At 43.3% G+C, this 19,367-nt stretch overlaps 1 protein-coding gene across 2 annotated transcripts in view; it reads right to left on the bottom strand.

Moving 5' to 3' along the window:
• Positions 1 to 19,367, bottom strand: part of LOC126355740 (UDP-glycosyltransferase UGT5-like) — a 93,318-nt gene that overhangs the window by 24,889 nt on the left and 49,062 nt on the right. For both annotated transcript variants that reach the window (XM_050006120.1, XM_050006121.1), the window contains exon 2: positions 14,254 to 14,497. In XM_050006120.1, the coding sequence (XP_049862077.1) occupies positions 14,254 to 14,433 (180 nt within the window). In that variant the 5' untranslated portion in view covers positions 14,434 to 14,497. The remainder of the gene's footprint in view (positions 1 to 14,253; positions 14,498 to 19,367) is intronic.

The following is a 19,367-nucleotide window of genomic DNA, read 5'->3' on the forward strand; positions in this document are numbered from 1 at the left end:
TATGCAGCAAAAATATTCTACATCGATGGGCATATTTGCACATGGGATTGTGTGTTACAGTGTGAACATACTTCCACAGTACTGAATGCTCCGGTAATTGGTAAACGCTAGTTATAAAGAATTCACTAGCAGATCCCATGATGAAAGCATGAGAATGTGTCTAATTTGCTTTTAAATTTCCATCAGGGTGGAAAGATGATTATAGCATATTGATTTATGCTAAGATATATTGCTTGTAGTACATGTTAATAACATTTGGACACATTTGCGTAACAACTGTTGCATTTTTAGCATTTACAAGCAAGGGTGCCTTGGTCACTAAGACGAAATAACAACTCTTAAGCACATATCTAAACCTAAACATCATGTGACGTGACAGAAGCTGGTTTCATTGCACTGTGTTCATGATCATTACTTCTTCTTCGTGCTGTACTCTTTGAATTGCTTTGTGAAGATGTTGCTCGCAATCTGCTTAATTTTTGTGTAGACACACAATATTGAGTGGTGTAAATGAATCCACGATTACCTGTTTGTTGCCTATTTGTTTTCTGTATCACATAAATAGAAGCTGGACTGGTCGCATAAGTCTAAATTGCAATATTGGGTTTTAAAAATAAATTATTTTAGATACAAAAGGCAACCACGACGTCCTTTATAAAATTTTACTTGATTGTGAAACCCAGCTCTGAGAAATTAATTTTGGTTTTGATTGAGATTTTTGGAATATATCGATAGATAGACGTACATGGACAAACAAATGATTGTAATTTCAAAAAATTATTAATCAAAATATCCACGGGTGTACTGCCGGTCTATAGTGTCCAACGGGCACAATATTTCGGCGATCAAACATGTCGCCATCATCAGGTGAACTGACGGACTGAGCTCCTGTGAACGTGCCGGCACGGAGATCCGTACGCTAGGTTGCTCAGGGGGAACTGGGTTCGGTCGCGGCGGCGGCCGATTTAAATACCCTCCGCCCACGGCGCGCTCCCTGCGCCGTACGCGCCCCGCGCCACGGTCACGCGGTGGAACAGATTGCGACGGCGTTTGAGATGACGTCGGTGTGATGGCTCTGTCCGCCGTGGTCGTCACAACTATGCGTTTGCTCAATTTACTCTTGATTAACCCAATCGCTGGTTCCCAAGCCTTGCTAAGATTATAGCCACAGTCACGGTTTATGAGGTCGTCATTGGTGCGAATTTCGATGGCCTCTCTAACAACGCTGTCCTAGTATCTCGACGTCTGTACCAGAATCCTCGTGTGGTCATACTCCATAGCGTGATTTTCCGACAAACAATGTTCAGCGACCGCCGACTTGCTCGGATACATCAGTCGAGTGTGCCTCTGGTGTTCACGGCATCGATCCTCGACGGTACGCATCGTCTGACCAATATACGACTTGCCACATTGACACGGAATCTGGTACACGCCGGCTTTCCTCAAACCGAGGTCATCTTTGGCGCTCCCCACCAGTGCACGAGTTTTATTCGGAGGACAAAACACAGTTCCGACCCGGTGTTTCTTCAGAATGCGGACGATTTTCCCCGAGAGTGCGCCTGTGTATGGAATAAATGCAGTGCCTACCTCCTCCCTCGTGACTTCATCCATCTCAACAGGTTGTGCTACAGTGGTTGGGCGGAGAGCACGTTGAATCTTCCACTCTGAGTACCATTTTTTCGAAATACAGTTCTCAGATGTTCCAATTCCTGGGGTAGACTCTCTGCGTCAGAGATAGTGCGCGCCCTATGTACTAGAGTTTTAAGTACCCCATTCCTCTGTGAAGGGTGGTGGCAGTTGTCTACGTGCAAATACAGATAAGTGTGCGTTGTCTTCCCATACACCCCATGACCTAGGGTGCCGTCAGCCCTTCTCTTGACAAAGACGTCAAGGAAAGGTAATTTACCCTCCGTTTCAGTCTCCATAGTGAATTTGATGTTGGGGTTTATTGAATTTAGTTGTGTAAGGAAGTCAAGGAGTTTATCCATACCATGTGGCCAGATGACGAAGGTGTCGTCCACGTAACGGAAAAAGCAAGTAGGTTTCCATTCGGATGACGAAAGGGCTTCCTCCTCTAAGCTCTCCATGTACATCCTAGGTCATGGGGTGTATCGGAAGACAACACACACTGATCTGTATTTGCACGCAGACAGCTGCCACCATCCTTCACAGAGGAATAGGGTACTTAAAACTCTAGTACATAGGGCGCGCACTATCTCTGACGCAGAGAGTCTACCCCAGGAATTGGAACATCTGAGAACTGTATTTCGAAAAAATGGGTACTCAGAGTGGCAGATTCAACGTGCTCTCCGCCCAACCACTGTAGCACAACCTGTTGAGATGGATGAAGTCACGAGGGAGGAGGTAGGCACTGCATTTATTCCATACACAGGCGCACTCTCGGGGAAAATCGTCCGCATTCTGAAGAAACACCGGGTCGGAACTGTGTTTTGTCCTCCGAATAAAACTCGTGCACTTGTGGGGAGCGCCAAAGATGACCTCGGTTTGAGGAAGGCCGGCGTGTACCAGATTCCGTGTCAATGTGGCAAGTCGTATATTGGTCAGACGATGCGTACCGTCGAGGATCGATGCCGTGAACACCAGAGGCACACTCGACTGATGTATCCGAGCAAGTCGGCGGTCGCTGAACATTGTTTGTTGGAAAATCTCGCTATGGAGTATGACCGCACGAGGATTCTGATACAGACGTCGAGATACTAGGACAGCGTTGTTAGAGAGGCCATCGAAATTCGCACCAATGGCGACCTCATAAACCGTGACTGTGGCTATAATCTTAGCAAGGCTTGGGAACCAGCGATTGGGTTAATCAAGAGTAAATCGAGCAAACGTATAGTTGTGGCGACCACGGCGGACAGAGCCATCACACCGACGTCATCTCAAACGCCGTCGCAATCTGTTCCACCGCGTGACCGTGGCGCGGGGCGCGGACGGCGGAGGGAGCGCGCCGCGGGCGGAGGGTATTTAAATCGGCCGCCGCCGCGACCGAACCCAGTTCCCCCTGAGCAGCCGTAGTGTACGGATCTCCTTGCCGGCACGTTCACAGGAGCTCAGTCCGTCAGTTCACCTGATGATGGCGACATGTTTGATCGCCGAAATATTGTGCCCGTTGGACACTATAGACCGGCAGTACACCCGTGGATATTTTGATTATCAAATACGCCAGGAGAAACTCAAGAATCACAAAATAAATTATTTATTCAAGAGAAAGCGCTTCACAAATTGAGCAAGTCAATAATGCGTTGGTCCACCTCTGGCCCTTAAGCAAGCGGTTATTCGGCTAGGCATTGGTTAACAGAGTTGTTGGATGTAATCCTGAGGGATATCGCCCCAATTTCTGTCAAATTGGTGAATTGTTGTTGTTGTGGTCTTCCGTCTTCGGCCTGGTTTGAGGCAGCTCTTCATGCTACTTTTTCCTCTGCAAGCTTCTTCATCCCGAGCAACTATTGCAACCTACATCCTTCTGAATCTGCTTGCTCTATTCATCTCTAGGTCTGCTTCTACGATTTTTGCCCTCCATACTTCCCTCCAGTGCTAAATTGGTAATTCTTTGATGCCACAGAATGTGTCCTACCAACCGACCCTTCTTCTAGTCAAGTTGTGCCACAAATCCCTCTTCTCCCCAATTCTATTCAGTACCTCCTCGTCAAATACATGATCTACCCAACTAATCTTCAGCATCCTTCTGCAACACCACATTTCAAAAGCTACTATTCTCTTGTACTCTAAAATATTTATCGTCCATGTTTCACTTCCATACATGCCTACATACCATACAAATACTTACAGAAAAGACTTCCCGACACTCATATCTATACTCGATGTTAATAAATTTCTCTTCTTTAGGAACGCTTTCCTTGCCACAGCCAGTCTACATTTTATATCCTCCCTGCAATCATCAGTTATTTTGCTGCCCAAATAGCAAAACTCTTCTACTGCTTTAAGTGTGTCATTTCCTAATCTCATTCCCTCAGATTCAGCAGATTTAATTCGACTACATTCCATTATCCTCATTTTGCTTTTGTTGATTTTCATCTTATATCCTACTTTCAAGACACTGTCCATTCCGTTCAACTGCTCTGTCAGGTCCTTTGCTGTCTCTGACAGAATTACAATGTCGTCGGAAAACCTAAAAGTTTTAATTACTTCTCCATAAATTTTTATTCCTACTCCACATCTTTCTGTTGTTCTCATTACTGTTTGCTCAATATACAGATTGAATAACACAGAGAACACAGAAAATGTTGTAGGGAAGGCTAACCAAACGACACTTACGAAATGTAACAGACCTACTAAGGAGACTGCCTACACTACCCTTGTCTGTCCTCTTTTAGAATACGGTTGCGCGGTGCGGAATCCTTATCAGATAGGATTGAAGGAGTTCATAGAAAAAGCTCAAAGTAGGACTGCTTTGTATTATAGCGAAATATGGGAGAGAGTGTCACTGAAATGATACAGGGTTTGGGATGGACATCATTAGTTTTTCGTTGCGGAGAGATCTTCTCACGGAATTCCAATCACCAACTTCCTCATCCGAATGCGAAAATATTTTGTTGACGCCAACCTACATAGGGAGAAACGATCACCATGATAAAGCAAGGGAAACGAGAGCTCATACAGAAAGATATAGGTGATCGTTCTTATCGCGCGCTGTAAGAGATTAGAATAATAGTGAATTATGAAGATGGTTCTATGAACCCTCTGCTAGGCACTTAAATGTGATTTTCAGTTTGTAGATGAACATCGGGGACAAGCTACAACCCTGTCGCACTCCCTTCTCAACCACTGCTTCCCTTTCATGCCCCTCGACTCTTTATAACTGCCATCTGGTTTCTGTACAAATTGTAAATAGCCTTACACTCCCTGTATTTTATCCCTGCCACCTTCAGGATTTGAAAGAGAGTGTTCCAGTCGATATTGTCAAAAACTTTCTCTAGGTCTACAAATGCTAGGAACGTAGGTTTGCCTATCTATCTTCTAAGATAAGACGTAGGGTCAATATTGCCTCGCGTGTTCCAAACTTTCAAAGGAATCCAAACTGATCTCCTCCAAGGTCGTTTTCTACCAGTTTTTCCATTGGTCTGTAACGAATTCGTGTTATTATTTTGTAACCGTGACTTATTAAACTGGTAGTTCGGTAATTTTCACACTTGCCAACGCTTGCTTTCTTTGGGGTTGGAATTACTATATTCTTCTCGAAGTCTGAGGATTTTTTGCCTGTCCCATACATCTTGCTCACCAGATGGTAGAGTCTGTTATGGCTTGCTCTTCCGAGGCTATCAGTAGTTTTAATGGAATGTTGTCTACTCCTGGGGCCTTGTTTCAACTTTGGTCTTTCAGTGATCTAACAAATTCTTCACACAGCATCAATAACTTCCATCTCATCTTCATCTACCTCCTCTTCCATTTCCATAATATTGCCCTGAAATACATCGGCCTCGTATGGTCCATCTGCATACTCTTCCCACCTGTCTGCTTCCCCTTCTTTTCCATCTGAGCTCTTGATATCCTTACGTCCTCTTTTCACCATAGGTCTCTCTAATTTTCCTGTAGGCAGTATCTATCTTATCCCTAGTGATATACAGGGTGGTCCATTGATCGTGACCGGGCCAAATATCTCACGAAATAAGCGTCAAACGAAAAAACTACAAAGAACGAAACTCGTCTAGCTTGAAGGGGGAAACCAGATGGCGCTATGGTTGGCCCACTAGATGGCGCTGCTATAGGTCAAACAGATATCAACTGTGTTTTTTTTTTAAATATTAACCCCCATTTTCTTACATATTCGTGTAGTACGCAAAGAAATACGAATGTTTTAGTTGGACCATTTTTTACGCTTTGTGATAGATGGCGCTGTAATAGTCACAAACGTATAAGTGCTTGGTATCAGGTAACATTCCGCCAGTGCGGACGGTATTTGCTTCGTGATACATTACCCGTATTAAAATGGACCGTTTACCAGTTGCGGAAAAGGTCGATATCGCGTTGATGTATGGCTATTGTAATCAAAATGCCCAACGTGCGTGTGGTATGTATGCTGCTCGGTATCCTGGACGACATCATCCAAGTGTCCGGACCGTTCGCCGGATAGTTACGTTATTTAAGGAAACAGGAAGTGTTCAGTCATATGTGAAACGTCAACCACGACCTGCAACAAATGATGATGACCAAGTAGGTGTTTTAGCTTCTGTCGCGGCTAATCCGTACATCAGTAGCACACATATTGCGCGAGAATTGGGAATCTAAAATATGTCGGTGTTGAAAATGCTACATCAACATCGATTGCACCCGTACCATATTTCTATGCACCACGAATTGCATGGCGACGACTTAGAACGTTGTGTATAGTTCTGCCACTGGGCACAATAGAAATTACGGGACGATGACAGATTTTTTGCACGCGTTCTATTTAGCGACGAAGCGTCATTCACCAACAGCGGTAACGTAAACCGGCGTAATATGCACTATTGGGCAACGGAAAAACCACGATGGCTGCGACAAGTGGAACATCCGCGACCTTGGTGGGTTAATGCATGGTGCGACATTATGGGAGGAAGGATAATTGTCCCCCATTTTATTGATGGCAATCTAAATGGTGCAATGTATGCTGATTGCCTACAAAATGGTCTACCGATGTTACTACAAAATGTTTCACTGCATAACAGAATAGCGACGTACTTCCAACATGATGGATGTCCGGCCCATAGCTCGCATGCGGTTGAAGCGGTATTGAGTAGTATATTTCATGACAGGTGGATTGGTCGTCGAAGCACCATACATACCATAGCCCGCACGTTCACCGGATCTCACTCCTCGGATTTCTTTCTGTGGGAAGAGTTGAAGAATATTTGCTATCGTGATCCCCGACAGCGCCTGACAACATGAGTCAGCGCATTGTCACTGCATGTGCGGACATTACGGAAGGAGAATACTCGCTGTTGAGAGGAATGTTGTTACACGTATGGCCAAATGCCCTAAGGTTGCATTTATTGCATTAATGTGGTATTTACAGGTAATCACGCTGTAACAGCACGCATTCTCAGAAATGATAAGTTCACAAAGGTACATGTATCACATTGGAACAACCGAAACAAAATGTTCAAACGTACCTACGTTCTGTATTTTAATTTAAAAAAACCTACCTGTTACCAATTGTTGGTCTAAATTTGTGAGCCATATGTTTGTGACTATTACAGCGCCATCTACCACAAAGATAAAAAAGTGGTCCAACTAACACATTCATATTTCTTTACGTGCTACACGAATATGTAACAAAAAATGGGGATTCCTATTTTTTAAAAACGCAGTTGATATCCGTTTGAACTATGGCAGCGCCATTTAACGGGCCAACCATAGCGCCATCTGGTTTCCCCCTTCAAGCTAGACAAGATTCGTTCTTTGTAGTTTTCGTTTGACGCTTATTTCGTGAGATATTTGGCCCGGTCGCGACCAATGGACCACGCTGTATGCCTCTACATCCCTATATTTGTCCTCTAGCCATTCGTGCTTAGCAATTTTGCACTTCCTGTCGATCCCATTTTTGAGACGTTTGTATCGTCTTCATTTACTGCATTTTTATATTTTATCCTTTCATCAATTAAATTCAATATCTCTTCTGTTACTCAAGGATTTCTACTAGGCCTCATCTTTTTATCCACTTGATCCTCTCCTGCCTTCACTATTTCATCTCTCAAAGTTAGCCATTCTTCTTCTACTGCATTTCTTTCTCCTGTTCTTGTCAATTATTCCCTCATGCTATCTTTGAAACTCTCCATACAGCCAATTCTTTCAGTTTATCCAGATCCCATCTGCTTTAATTCACACTTTTTTGCAGTTTCTTAAGTTTTAATCTACAGTTCATAACCTATAAATTGTGGCCAGAGGCCAATGTCTTGCAATTCAAAACTTGGTTCCTGAATTTCTGTCTTACCATTATATAATCTGAAAGCTGTCAGTATCTCCAGGCTTCTTCCATGTACACAACCTTCTTCTATGATTCTTGAATCAAGTGTTAGCTATGATTAAGTTATGCTCTGGGCAAAATCCTGCCTGGCAGCTTCCTCTTTCATTCCTAACCCCTAGTCCATATGCACCTACTAATTTTCCTTCTCTTGCTTTTCTTACTATCGAATTCCAGTCCCCCATGACTATTAAATTTGCTTCTCCCTTACCTGAATAACATCTTTTATAGCTTCATACATTTCTCCAATCTCTTCATCATCTGCGGAGACGTGTAGACGTGGGCTTCGTACCTGTATTGGCTACAGTAATGCGTCCACTATGCTGTTCGTAGTAGCTTATCAGCACTTCTATTTTTTTATTCATCATTAAAAGTACTCCTGCATTACCCTTATTTGATTTTGCATTTATAATCCTGTATTCACCGGACCAGAAGTCTTGTTCCTCCTGCCATCGAACTTCACTAATTCCCAGTATATCTAACATTAATCTATCCATTTCCGTTTATAAATTTCCTAACCTACCTGGCCGATTAAGCGATCTGACATTCCACGCTCCGGTCCGTAGAACGCCAGTTTTCTTTCTCCTTTGCCCGGAGATCCGATTGGGGACTATTTTAACTATGGAATATTTCCCAAGAGGAGGCCATCATCATTTAATCACATTAGATCGTTCAAACCCCGATCTGTTTGGAGAATCCTGCCCATAACGCTGCAAATGTTCTCAGTTTGTGGGAGGTCCAGCGACCTTGCTGGCCTAGATAGAGTTTGGCAACCACGAAGACAAACAGTAGAAACTCTCGCCGTGAGTGGGCGGCCAATCTCTTTCTGAAATGTTAGGCGAGTATGGCTTTCCATGATGGGCAACAAAACGGGATGTAGAATATGTCGCCGTACCGCTGTGCTAAAGGATTCCGCAGATGACAACTGAAGGGATCGTTCTATGAAGTGAAATTGCACGCCACACAATTGCTGCTGGCTGTCGGACCATATGTTTGACCGAGAGAGGTGGCGCAGTGATTAGACACTGGACTCGGATTCGGGAAGACGACGGTTCAATCCCGCGTCTGGCCATCCTGAGTTAGGTTTTCCGTGATTTCCCTAAATCGCTCCAGGCAAATGCCAGGATGGTTCCTTTCAAAGGACACGGCCGACTTCCTTCCCCTTCCTTCTCTAATCCGATGAGACCGATGACCCAGCTGTCTGGTCTCCTTCCCCAAACAACCCAACCAACCCGACCTAAATCGCTTCAGGGAAAATCCGGGATGGCTCCTTTGAAATGGCATGGCCGACTTCCTTCCCCATTCTTACCTAATCCGACTGGACCGATGACCTCTGTGCCTGGTCCCCTCCCCCGAATCAACCAGCACCATCATACGGCGGGTGACAGACAGGTTGTTGTGCTACTGCTGTCCAAGGCGTCTACAGACACGTCTTCGCTGGTCATCAGGGAGCAGTCAGAAACAAGACTCATCACTGGAGACATTTCTACTGCAGTCAAGGAGATTCCTGGAGAAGATTTGTTTGGAGGCCCCCCGGACAGCCGTGGGATACCAACCTGACATTCGCCCGCCATAATGCCCAACAACCAGGAGTGTCGGTTGAGGGTGAATTTCCTTTCACGGCAGCACTTCAGTGGCTGACATCCTCTTACAGCACAGCGGTGGCCAACATCTAACAACTCCATCAATCAACGCCAAGCCGAGTAACTGCGTGGACCACCGCATTGTTGACGTGTACAATTTGTGAAGCCCTTTATCTTTATAATGAACAATCGATTTATTCTGAATTTAAAATCATTTGTTTGTCTGTACACATACGTCATATGTATCGATTTCCGTCCTACTCGGATAATTCCTTCATGGTGAATCGTTTTAACTTTTTTGTGTTACAGCATATGAATTAAAAAATATTATCAACTAAGTCACGTATTTCGAATTAGAAATACGCATTTTCGTGCTATGTTTTCTCGTAGACAAAATTTGCTGCAAGGCCTCTAGGAGCGCTGCTGGCATTCTTTGCTTCCGTGTCGTATCTCGCACTTCTTATAATTTGTTGTCCTTCACGGAGGAATACACATATTTAGTGAGCAGCTGAATGTAACACGAAATGGTGGTCGTGATAACACCAGTTCTGCTAGCTGATTAAAATAAAGTGGTAGAACATTACCACAAAACAAGAACACTACTGGGCCGATGACGGAACCCCGAGGGCCTTCGTGATTTGTTTGACTGTACATGTACATCATATCTATCGATTTCTGTCTCACTCGGATAATTCCTTCATGGTGAATCGTTTTTTTCTTTTTTGTCTTAGAGCTTACGAATTAAAAGATATTATCAATTAAATCGCATATTTCGAATTAGACATACGCATTTTCGTGCTATGTTTTCTCGTATTCAGAATTCGCTGCAAGGCCTCTAGGAGCGCTGCTGTCGTTCTTTCCTTCCGTGTCGTACCATAGGCCTCTCACTTCATGTATTTTGTTGTCCTTCAGGGAGGAATACATATGTTTATTGAGCGGCTGAATGTATCACGAAATGGTGTTCGTGATAACACCAGTTCTGCTAGCTGATTAAAATAAAGTGGTAGAACATTACCACAAAACAAGAACACTACTGGACCCATGACGGAACCCCGAGAAAGGGCCTTCGTGATTTTTCCCCACGAACATGATGTGGCGGCCCTACAGGTATCACTCAAACATCCTAGCGTACTTTTCCGTAAACAGTTTGTTAAAACGGAACTATATAAAGACTGTTCTGAAACTAAGTAAACAATAAAAACATTGTTGCTCTAACAGAATATTATGACTGATGAAATCAAATAACTTTGAGTAGTCATAAAAAATAACAAATGCTTGCATTTTATTTTGTACTCAATAAAATTATAAATAGCTCCTTCATTAGAATTGCCCTTTTAATATAAATACTGTGATTGACTCATTACGTCACATTTTACACGGCCAGAGAATTTGAGTTTCTTATCGGAGACTTTTTATTCTATATGAATTTTTACTACTGAGGATAGTGGTGATTTTCCTCGTTTTAAATGGTGAATTTTTGTATCAGATTTACTTAGTACCACTTATTCAATGGCTGTTCACTTACTCCTTTGAACTTCTTGCAACTTCTTTATACTTCTCCTGCCGGCCGCGGTGGTCTCGCGGTTCTAGGCGCGCAGTCCGGAACAGTGCGGCTGCTACGGTCGCAGGTTCGAATCCTGCCTCGGGCATGGATGTGTGTGATGTCCTTAGGTTAGTTAGGTTTAAGTAGTTCTAAGTTCTAGGGGACTGATGACCACAGCAGTTGAGTCCCATAGTGCTCAGAGCCATTTTTTTTTATACTTCTCGTCGTTTCTTCCACTTTTTTGTCAGTAATCACATTATTTTTTCTTTAAGATTTTTTGGAGTGTTCATGTGAATGAAATCTGAATGACTCTGGGTCATGTTCTGATGCTCCATTAACCACAGAATATTAAAGCGTTTATTTAAATTTTACGTTTTCGAAAGTGCATGTTATTTCGTCACTATTTCAAAGTTATTAAAAGAGTGTGTAAGACATAACTCTAGAGCTTCTCTTGTACTTAAGTACAGTTATTTCTTCGTAGTAAAACCTACAACGTTTGTTAAAAAGAGTGAAGCACCGGAAGAAATGGTTGTAGGTCAGTCTAACTTCATACGTGTGCCGCACTTGGCGGGTACGGAAATTATTAGAGTTGCAATTCTACCTGGAAGGTAAGAGCAGTGGATAGTGTTACTAGTGTTTAGTGTTGTTACCAGGTACGACAGGTATGTAAGGGGCGTGGGCATGTGTCAGATGTTGAGTGGCTTCTGTGAAGGACACGAAGATGCGGCTTACTCGTGTGAGACATCGTTATCAGCAACATGGTTTCAAAGCAATCTTACTGTGGGTCTCCAATTGACCGGCTGGTCGTATCGTGCTGTGTCCAGATTCGTGTGGCCCCTGGACGTGACCGTGGCCCGATGTTGGACTGCATGGGACGGACGGCAGGCATACTCGTCGAAAAGCTTTCGGTCGACCAATTCTGACCACCAGAAGGGACTATCGCCGTATTGTGCACTAAACACATCGTAAATCCTTCTGCCCAAAAAAAAGTAATAAACTTCCTGCAACATTTTGTGCCATCGCACATAACTGGACGGAGACAAGCAGGAGCCAGACTAGGCAACAACCGTCCCACGCGTAGTCGGCCGTTAACAATGCGACACAGACGGCTGCTTTTGGAGGAGTGCATTGATCGGGAAGCGAGGACTGGTTATGAATGGCGTCGCACTGCGTTCAGCGATGAATCGTGGTTCGTCACTACCCAGTGTGATCGTCGTCGGTAAGTATGACGGCGAGCCGGTGATAAGTGTCATTCCTCCAATGTTTTGGAGAGGCCCGGCAGTGTTAATCCTGACGTAGTGGTGTGAGCATCCGTCAGGAACAATTTCTGGTCACGGCTGGTAGTGATTGGAAGAATTCTGACGGCACAATGGTACGTCATGGACATCCTGGGTCCTCGTGCGTGACATTTTTTAAAAGTGCAATTCTTTTCCACGCATAACACGCGTTTCTGCGAGTTGTCTGCGCGAAGATGAGATACTCTGTTGGCTAGATCCGGAGTTCTCGCCCCTCCCCACAGGTGGATTAGGATATCAATGAGCAGTTACAATAGCTGTGGGCCGACTTGCCACACGAGAGGATACGGCGTCTTCACGACCCCTGAGCAACCGACTCAGTGCACGCATCCAGGCCATACTGATAAGTGGACATACCGACACATTCCTTGTACATTTGACTCGATTTTATTATCAGTGGGCCGGCCGGAGTGGCCGAGCGGTTCTAGGCGCTACAGTCAGGAACCGCGCGACCGCTACAGTGGCAGGTTCGAATCCTGCCTCGGGCATGGATGTGTGTGATGTCCTTAGGTTAGTTAAGTTTAAGTAGTTCTAAGTTCTAGGGGACTGATGACCTCAAAAGTTAAGTCCCATAGTGTTCAGAGCCATCTGAACCATTTTTCTAATCAGTGGAATAATATCACGTGACGTCTCAACCCGAGAAGTTTCGTTCCGTTTCCCCCTCCCCTTCTGCGTGCTTCACCTTTTTTTTTTTTTTTTTTGGTCACCCAAAGCATTTCGGATTGCATTCATTCTCTTCTATATGTACTGAATTCGGTGTATTTTGACATCAGTTTATTTGACAGAGCACCACAGGATTAATAAATGTCCACTTCGTTTTCAGTTACTCAGAAAATAAATTGAATGTCTATCGGTAATTCGGGGACACAGGTATTGCAATGACTTCATCTCTGAAGCAACTTACAGAATCAATTCAGTTTAATGTAAGCACCTTGCAGTTGATAAAAGCAGCCGTTATGTTCCGACAATAGACTATAAAAATGAAATGTCGTGGGACGAGGGCCTCCCGTCGGGTAGACCGTTCGCCTTGTGCAAGTCTTTCGATTTGACGCCACTTCGGCGACTTGCGCGTCGAACAATAGACTGTGATATGACCTGATTTTCATAACGTACAGTTGATTCGAGAGCCTCAGCTCGATCCTCAGTTTTGTTAGAAGGAGGAGATGGAAAGTGGATCGGCGTCCAGTCGGTATCGTTAGAACAAGTGAAGAATTACCGAAAAAGGGAAAGCTACAAGCTATACCTGTGAGCCCACAATATTAGCGTCCAGGAATCAGCGATGGCTCGCCAACATCTCGTGGACCCCTGACCGTAAACTCTTTTTAGGTTATTCAGTGGCAGTAAGGGATATCAGAACATTGCGGATTAAGGACAACTGCTCATGGAATTAATCTTCTCATTTTAGTGTATGCTGTCGCAGACAAAAAATTCCACATGCACTTCCAACTCTCGACGTCTTCAGAGATTTTATTTTCCACCTGCTCTTCCTACTCTCGACATCTGCAGATATTTTTATCTCTGCATAATTATTTATATTGTTTCACAATCGTTCTTCTGATGTTTAAGAAATTTTTTCTACCTGCACCAGTAAGTGAAGAAACCTACATTCTATTTTGAAGAACCAAAGATTTTGACTCTAAAAGCTTCCCACGCCTGGGTTCCCGGGTTCGATTCCCGGCGGGGTCACGGATTTTCTCTGCCTCGTGATGACTGGGTGTTGTGTGCTGCCCTTAGGTTAGTTAGGTTCAAGGAGTTCTAAGTTCTAGCCGACTGATGACCATAGATGTCAAGTCCCATAGTGCTCGGAGCCATTGTTTAACTGTAAAAATTATTTTCTGTGAAAGTTGCACTTACTCTTATCGGGTCAGTTGTCATGAGTGTGACCTGATGGCCTCTCTTGGCGAGCTCGAGGGCTATCAGTCTGAAAGGCAGCTGGTGGCTGATGGAGGCCGTCGGGATGATGCCCAGGATCCTGGCTGAGTGGGTCACTCGAACTGCCATCAGTACCAGGATCAGCGGCACGGAGGCATTCATTGTGAAAATGGCAGAGGCTCACGTGCAGGCAGGGGCAACGACCACGTAAAAGCGCCGTACCGGTCTGCGAAAGAGAAACATTAAGAGATCATCCTTAACGTTTAAGTCTTTCTAGACAGCCCAGGGCATAATGGAACATCTGTTACGGTAACAAATCCTAGCTTTACTTAATATGTACCCCTATTTGCTTATGAAGAAGCAATTCATGGTTTTACACATGAAATATTGCTGAAGAAATCTTCAGAAAAATAGATTTACAACGTCTCTTGCTGAAAAGTCATATCAATACTGGGTAAGCGAAAGAAGGCAGGAAACAAGTAATCAGAAGAGAAATCTAGAATCGAACAAGAACCCCGAGTAGAAATCTGTGGCTTTCCGAGAGATGACATAAAAAAACGTTATGAAATTACACTGAAATCCAGATCATTATCTGCTTAGAGGCGTTGATAAATATCGACGGGGACATTTGAAAATGTGTGCGCAGACCGATACTAGAACCCAGGATCACCTGATTATATGGCTGACAGTGTATCCGACTGAGCCACCGAGGATACAGAGGACAGAGCGACTGCATACAACCCGCGATATCCACATTTCCAACTTACACTCCCCACATTACATTTGTTCTTTCCCTTCCCCCTATACTCATTACTCGCGGCAGTCAATCTACTGATTCCCGTAAGAGTTTCAGCAATGTTAGTGTATCCGCACTGAATAAGATCATTGTCCCGTAAGCCTTATCTATAAGAAGATGGTATCTGTTCTTTCTGACATGTCTTCATATAGATAATGCTTACTGGCCAATGATCTTCTTTAGTACGGAAGCACTCATATTGCTCAATCTCTTACGGGAATCAGTAGATTGACTGCAGCGAGTAATGAGTATAGTGGAAAGGGACACTACAAATGTAGTGTATGGACAGTAAACTGGAAACATGGATCTCACTGGGAGTATGCCAGAGATCGGTCCCTGCAGTCGCTCTATCCACTGTGTCCTCGCTAGCTCAGGCAGCCGGCACGGTAGCTATGCGTGTCAGTCAGAGGGTTAGTTGACCTCTGTAATTAAAAAAAAGAGGCCGAGTGAATGGATCAACAATGAACCTGAGCTAGCTTCATGGGACATCCGCCCCAAATACAGTGGCCAGTGACGAACAAAATGAGATTTTTTAAAAAGTCACCATGTAAGCAGGTGATCCTGGGTTCGAGTCCTGGTCGGGGCACACATTTTCAACTGTCGCTGTTGATATTTATCAACGCCTACAAGTAGCTAATGGTCTGAATTTCATTTTAATTTCATTCTTCGAGAGCTGCAAGATCACCAATTGTATCTGTTCTTTCGGACACATCCGAAAGAACACATACCATGTTCATATGATGATGATGATGATGAGTCCCATACTCCGTTTACCGAGCGTAGGGGAGCGACGCGGGAGACCCGCGCCGCCATACTAGGCAAGGTCCTAGTGGAGGTGGTTTGCCATTGCCTTCCTCCGACCGTAATGGGGATGATTGATGATGATGATGAAGACGACACAAACACCCAGTCATCACGAGGCAGGTGAAAAATCCCTGACCCCGCCGGGAATCGAACCCGGGACCCCGTGCTCGGGAAGCGAGAACGCTACCGCGAGACCACGAGCTGCGGACACCATGTTCATATATTCATATATAATACAAAAAAGTTAGGTTGAACTTAAATTGTATTTTTTGAAAATTTATACTTTTCTGAAGTTTATGTCCCTTTTCCGCAGAATCTATTAATTATTTAATTCCAAACACTTATTCTCTGAACACATTAACTGTCGTTGAAAGAGTAAATTTTGTAATTCTGGGTGTGAACTGAGATGATGAGCAAAGTGCTTAGAATTTTACATGAGTTTTATATTACCCTTAAGAATTAAATTAAAAAATTATTAAAATTCTCCTGTTCGATATATTCAGAAGAACTTCATGAGAGCAGCTTACTGTATGCAAAGGGATTAAACAGGGAAGTTGAATGGAAATCTAGAAATCTCTCGAACAGTTTCTGAGGAAAAGATGAATATATTATTTATTGCTATTTCTTAAAAAAGTTCGTATGTTAAATACTTAAGAACTAAATTAATACTAAATTAAAAAGTATTATCCTGCCCACTTTGGCTTGCAACGTTCACTGTGTGTTAACGTACCGCTGCAATGCCTCGTCGACGTTACTCTCGTCATCGACTTCGGCTGTATGTTCCTGTCTATAAGTCATTCAAAGCAGTAAACACTGGCCTTACTGGGAAATTTAATAATATTATAATAATCCAAGGAACTTAACAGTAATGTGTTAATTTCATGTAAAGCACGTACAAAATCTCGTTGTCATGTGTTCAAAACTGTGTATTTGTCGCTTCTTTTAAACAGTGTCTGTTTCCCATGAACGTGTGCCACCTCCCTCCTTAAGGAAATTGGGAAAAACGGTCAAATTAAAGATTTAAATTGTTCAATAAATGTTGGGTCTTCTGGAAAGAGTATTTTCTGTAGATATAAAATGTGCTGGCTTCATTCACCTATCGTCTCTCAGTTTCAAGTTATGGACTGCTTCTACAGCATGATAGCGCACAGGCGTTTAATGTTATTACTAAAGGAGAAGTTTCAACACACTGTTTTTCCACTCAATCATTCAATGAACGTGGATGGTCAAAGTATGTACTACCGTTTAAATATTTTGATAAAGAAACTAGTAATGATGAACGATTGTTGTACTAATTGGAAAATCTGTCCTGTGTTTTTAGTTGAGGGTCAGCAATCTGCAAATTAATTACAACTTCCTGCCTTGCTCTTTGCCTAAGGTTGATTACAATAATCTTTGCCACCTCAACAGATCTAAGTTCTCGTCAGTATCCAATAAATAGGACGAAAAAATGTATTTATCGAACACAGTTGATATTAATATCGAAACTTGTGGAGCTCCATTAATGATTTCCTCAGCCGGAAAATCTTTCCTGCCTTAGTACTTAAGTTATCCACTTGCTAAACTACTAATTCCTTGAATGCTTTGTTTTTGCAGTAAAATCTGCTATCTCGATTTTAAGGAAGCTGAGAGAAACCTGGAGGTGTCTGTGCTCTTTATTGGGATTCCTGCGCTGGCCACCTTTGTGAAGAACTCTGGGTGTTTATTATACATGTCTTGGCGAATACCCGTCATGTTTCCTATTTCCTCCACATAATCAAAACATAATAAATATTAATAGATGAAAACCCGACGAAAAATGCATAATTTTAGGTCTGTACTGGTGTGATGTTTTCTTTCACCTTAGTTTAATTTGATGGTATGGCTAAAACAAATCCATTGGGACACTCAAAAAAAAAAAGAATTTATAGTGAAAAATATGTGAGCACCAACAGGTGTGTGTGCTGGAGGAGTAATAAATACCCAGATAAATAGAAAAAATTTCTATTATCAATACTGAAGACTTTTCCAGAACACTGTAGCGTCATAAACGTTATAGGAAATAATTTCAGTGAGATGTTAGGTAGGTATAAATGTACAAGGGTAGTGTCACGTTCTCTAAAAGTGATGTATTGTAATTTCGCTAAAAGATGTTCCTTAGCCTTTCCTGTTCTGTTAAGATATAATTTTTACCTGAGAACGAGTACTGAACGGTGAAGTAGTAACCCTATAGTACGTCTTACCGTGTATTAAACTTCAAAGAAATTGAAATTCAGTCTTCTTCAGTTGCTTTTCTCTGCTGTATGAGCGTTTTTTCGTCTTCAGGTATCATCATCAGCAGCAGCAGCATAAAATCATTAAATGATGTGGCCTCTTCGAGTCTTGCATTCAGGTAGGCTTTCAGCAGTCCTCTCCAAGTGGACCGGTCTTGGACTGTTCTCTGCCAGGTGCTACCAGCGATCTTCTTGATATCTTTGTCCCATCTGTCCGGTGGTCTTCCTCTAGGCCTCCGATGCTCTCTCGGACTCCACTAAAGTACTAGCTTCGTCCATCTGCTTTTTTTTTCTTCTGGCGACGTGACCAGCCGACTGCCATTTCAAGGAGCCTACTGTCTCTAAGATGTCCTTAACCTTCGTCACAGGCTGTATGTCATCTGCCCTTTTCCTATCCTTTCTTATATAGCCCGGCATTGATCTTTCCATGGCCCTCTGAGCTGTCCTACGTTTACCTTTTGTAAATGAGTTCAGTGTCCATGACGCAACCACACGTCAGCACAGGAAGAATGCATTGATCACATACTGTTTTCTTCAGATTTACTAGCATTTTTGATCTGAATACTGTTGAATTCGGCCGGCCACTGTAGCCGAGCGGTTCTAGGCGCTTCAATCCGGAACCGCGTTGCTGCTACCGTCGCAGGTAAGAATCTTGCCTAGGGCATTTATGTGTGTGATGTCCTTAGGTTAGTTAGGTTTAAGTAGTTCTAAGTGTAGGGGACTGATGACTTCAGATAGTGCTTAGAGCCATTTTTTTGTTGTTGCTGAATTCCTCCCAAACGCTTGCAGGTAAGGCAATATCATGAGAAAATCTCAAGTTGGTAAGCCTTCTTCCATTAATTCTAATTCCCTTACCTTATCAGCTCTGCTTTGACATAGCCATTTCCAGTACAGCCGAGGTTTTGAGGATATGGGATCGCCTTGCTTGACACCCCTCATGAGGCGGAATTCTTGAGTTGATTCGCCGATATTAACATAAGCCGAAGAAGTCTCGTAGATATTGCTGAGCACTTCAGTGTACGCTGCTCCCACTCCTTGCTCACTCAAAGCTTGGTGGACAGCTATGTGGCTACCGGAGTCAAAAGGCCTTTTCGAAATCAACAAAGGCAATGCTGAGAGGCAGCTAGTATTCATTTGTTCAGTTTATCACTTCACTAACTGGCAGAATGTGGTCAACAGTGCTAACATTGCTTCAGAATCCTGCTTGTTCTATAGGTTGGGTTGAGTCTAGGGGGGAAATAATT

The sequence above is a fragment of the Schistocerca gregaria genome, chromosome 3 (genome assembly GCF_023897955.1).
Source record: "Schistocerca gregaria isolate iqSchGreg1 chromosome 3, iqSchGreg1.2, whole genome shotgun sequence".
Lineage (NCBI taxonomy): Eukaryota > Metazoa > Arthropoda > Insecta > Orthoptera > Acrididae > Schistocerca > Schistocerca gregaria.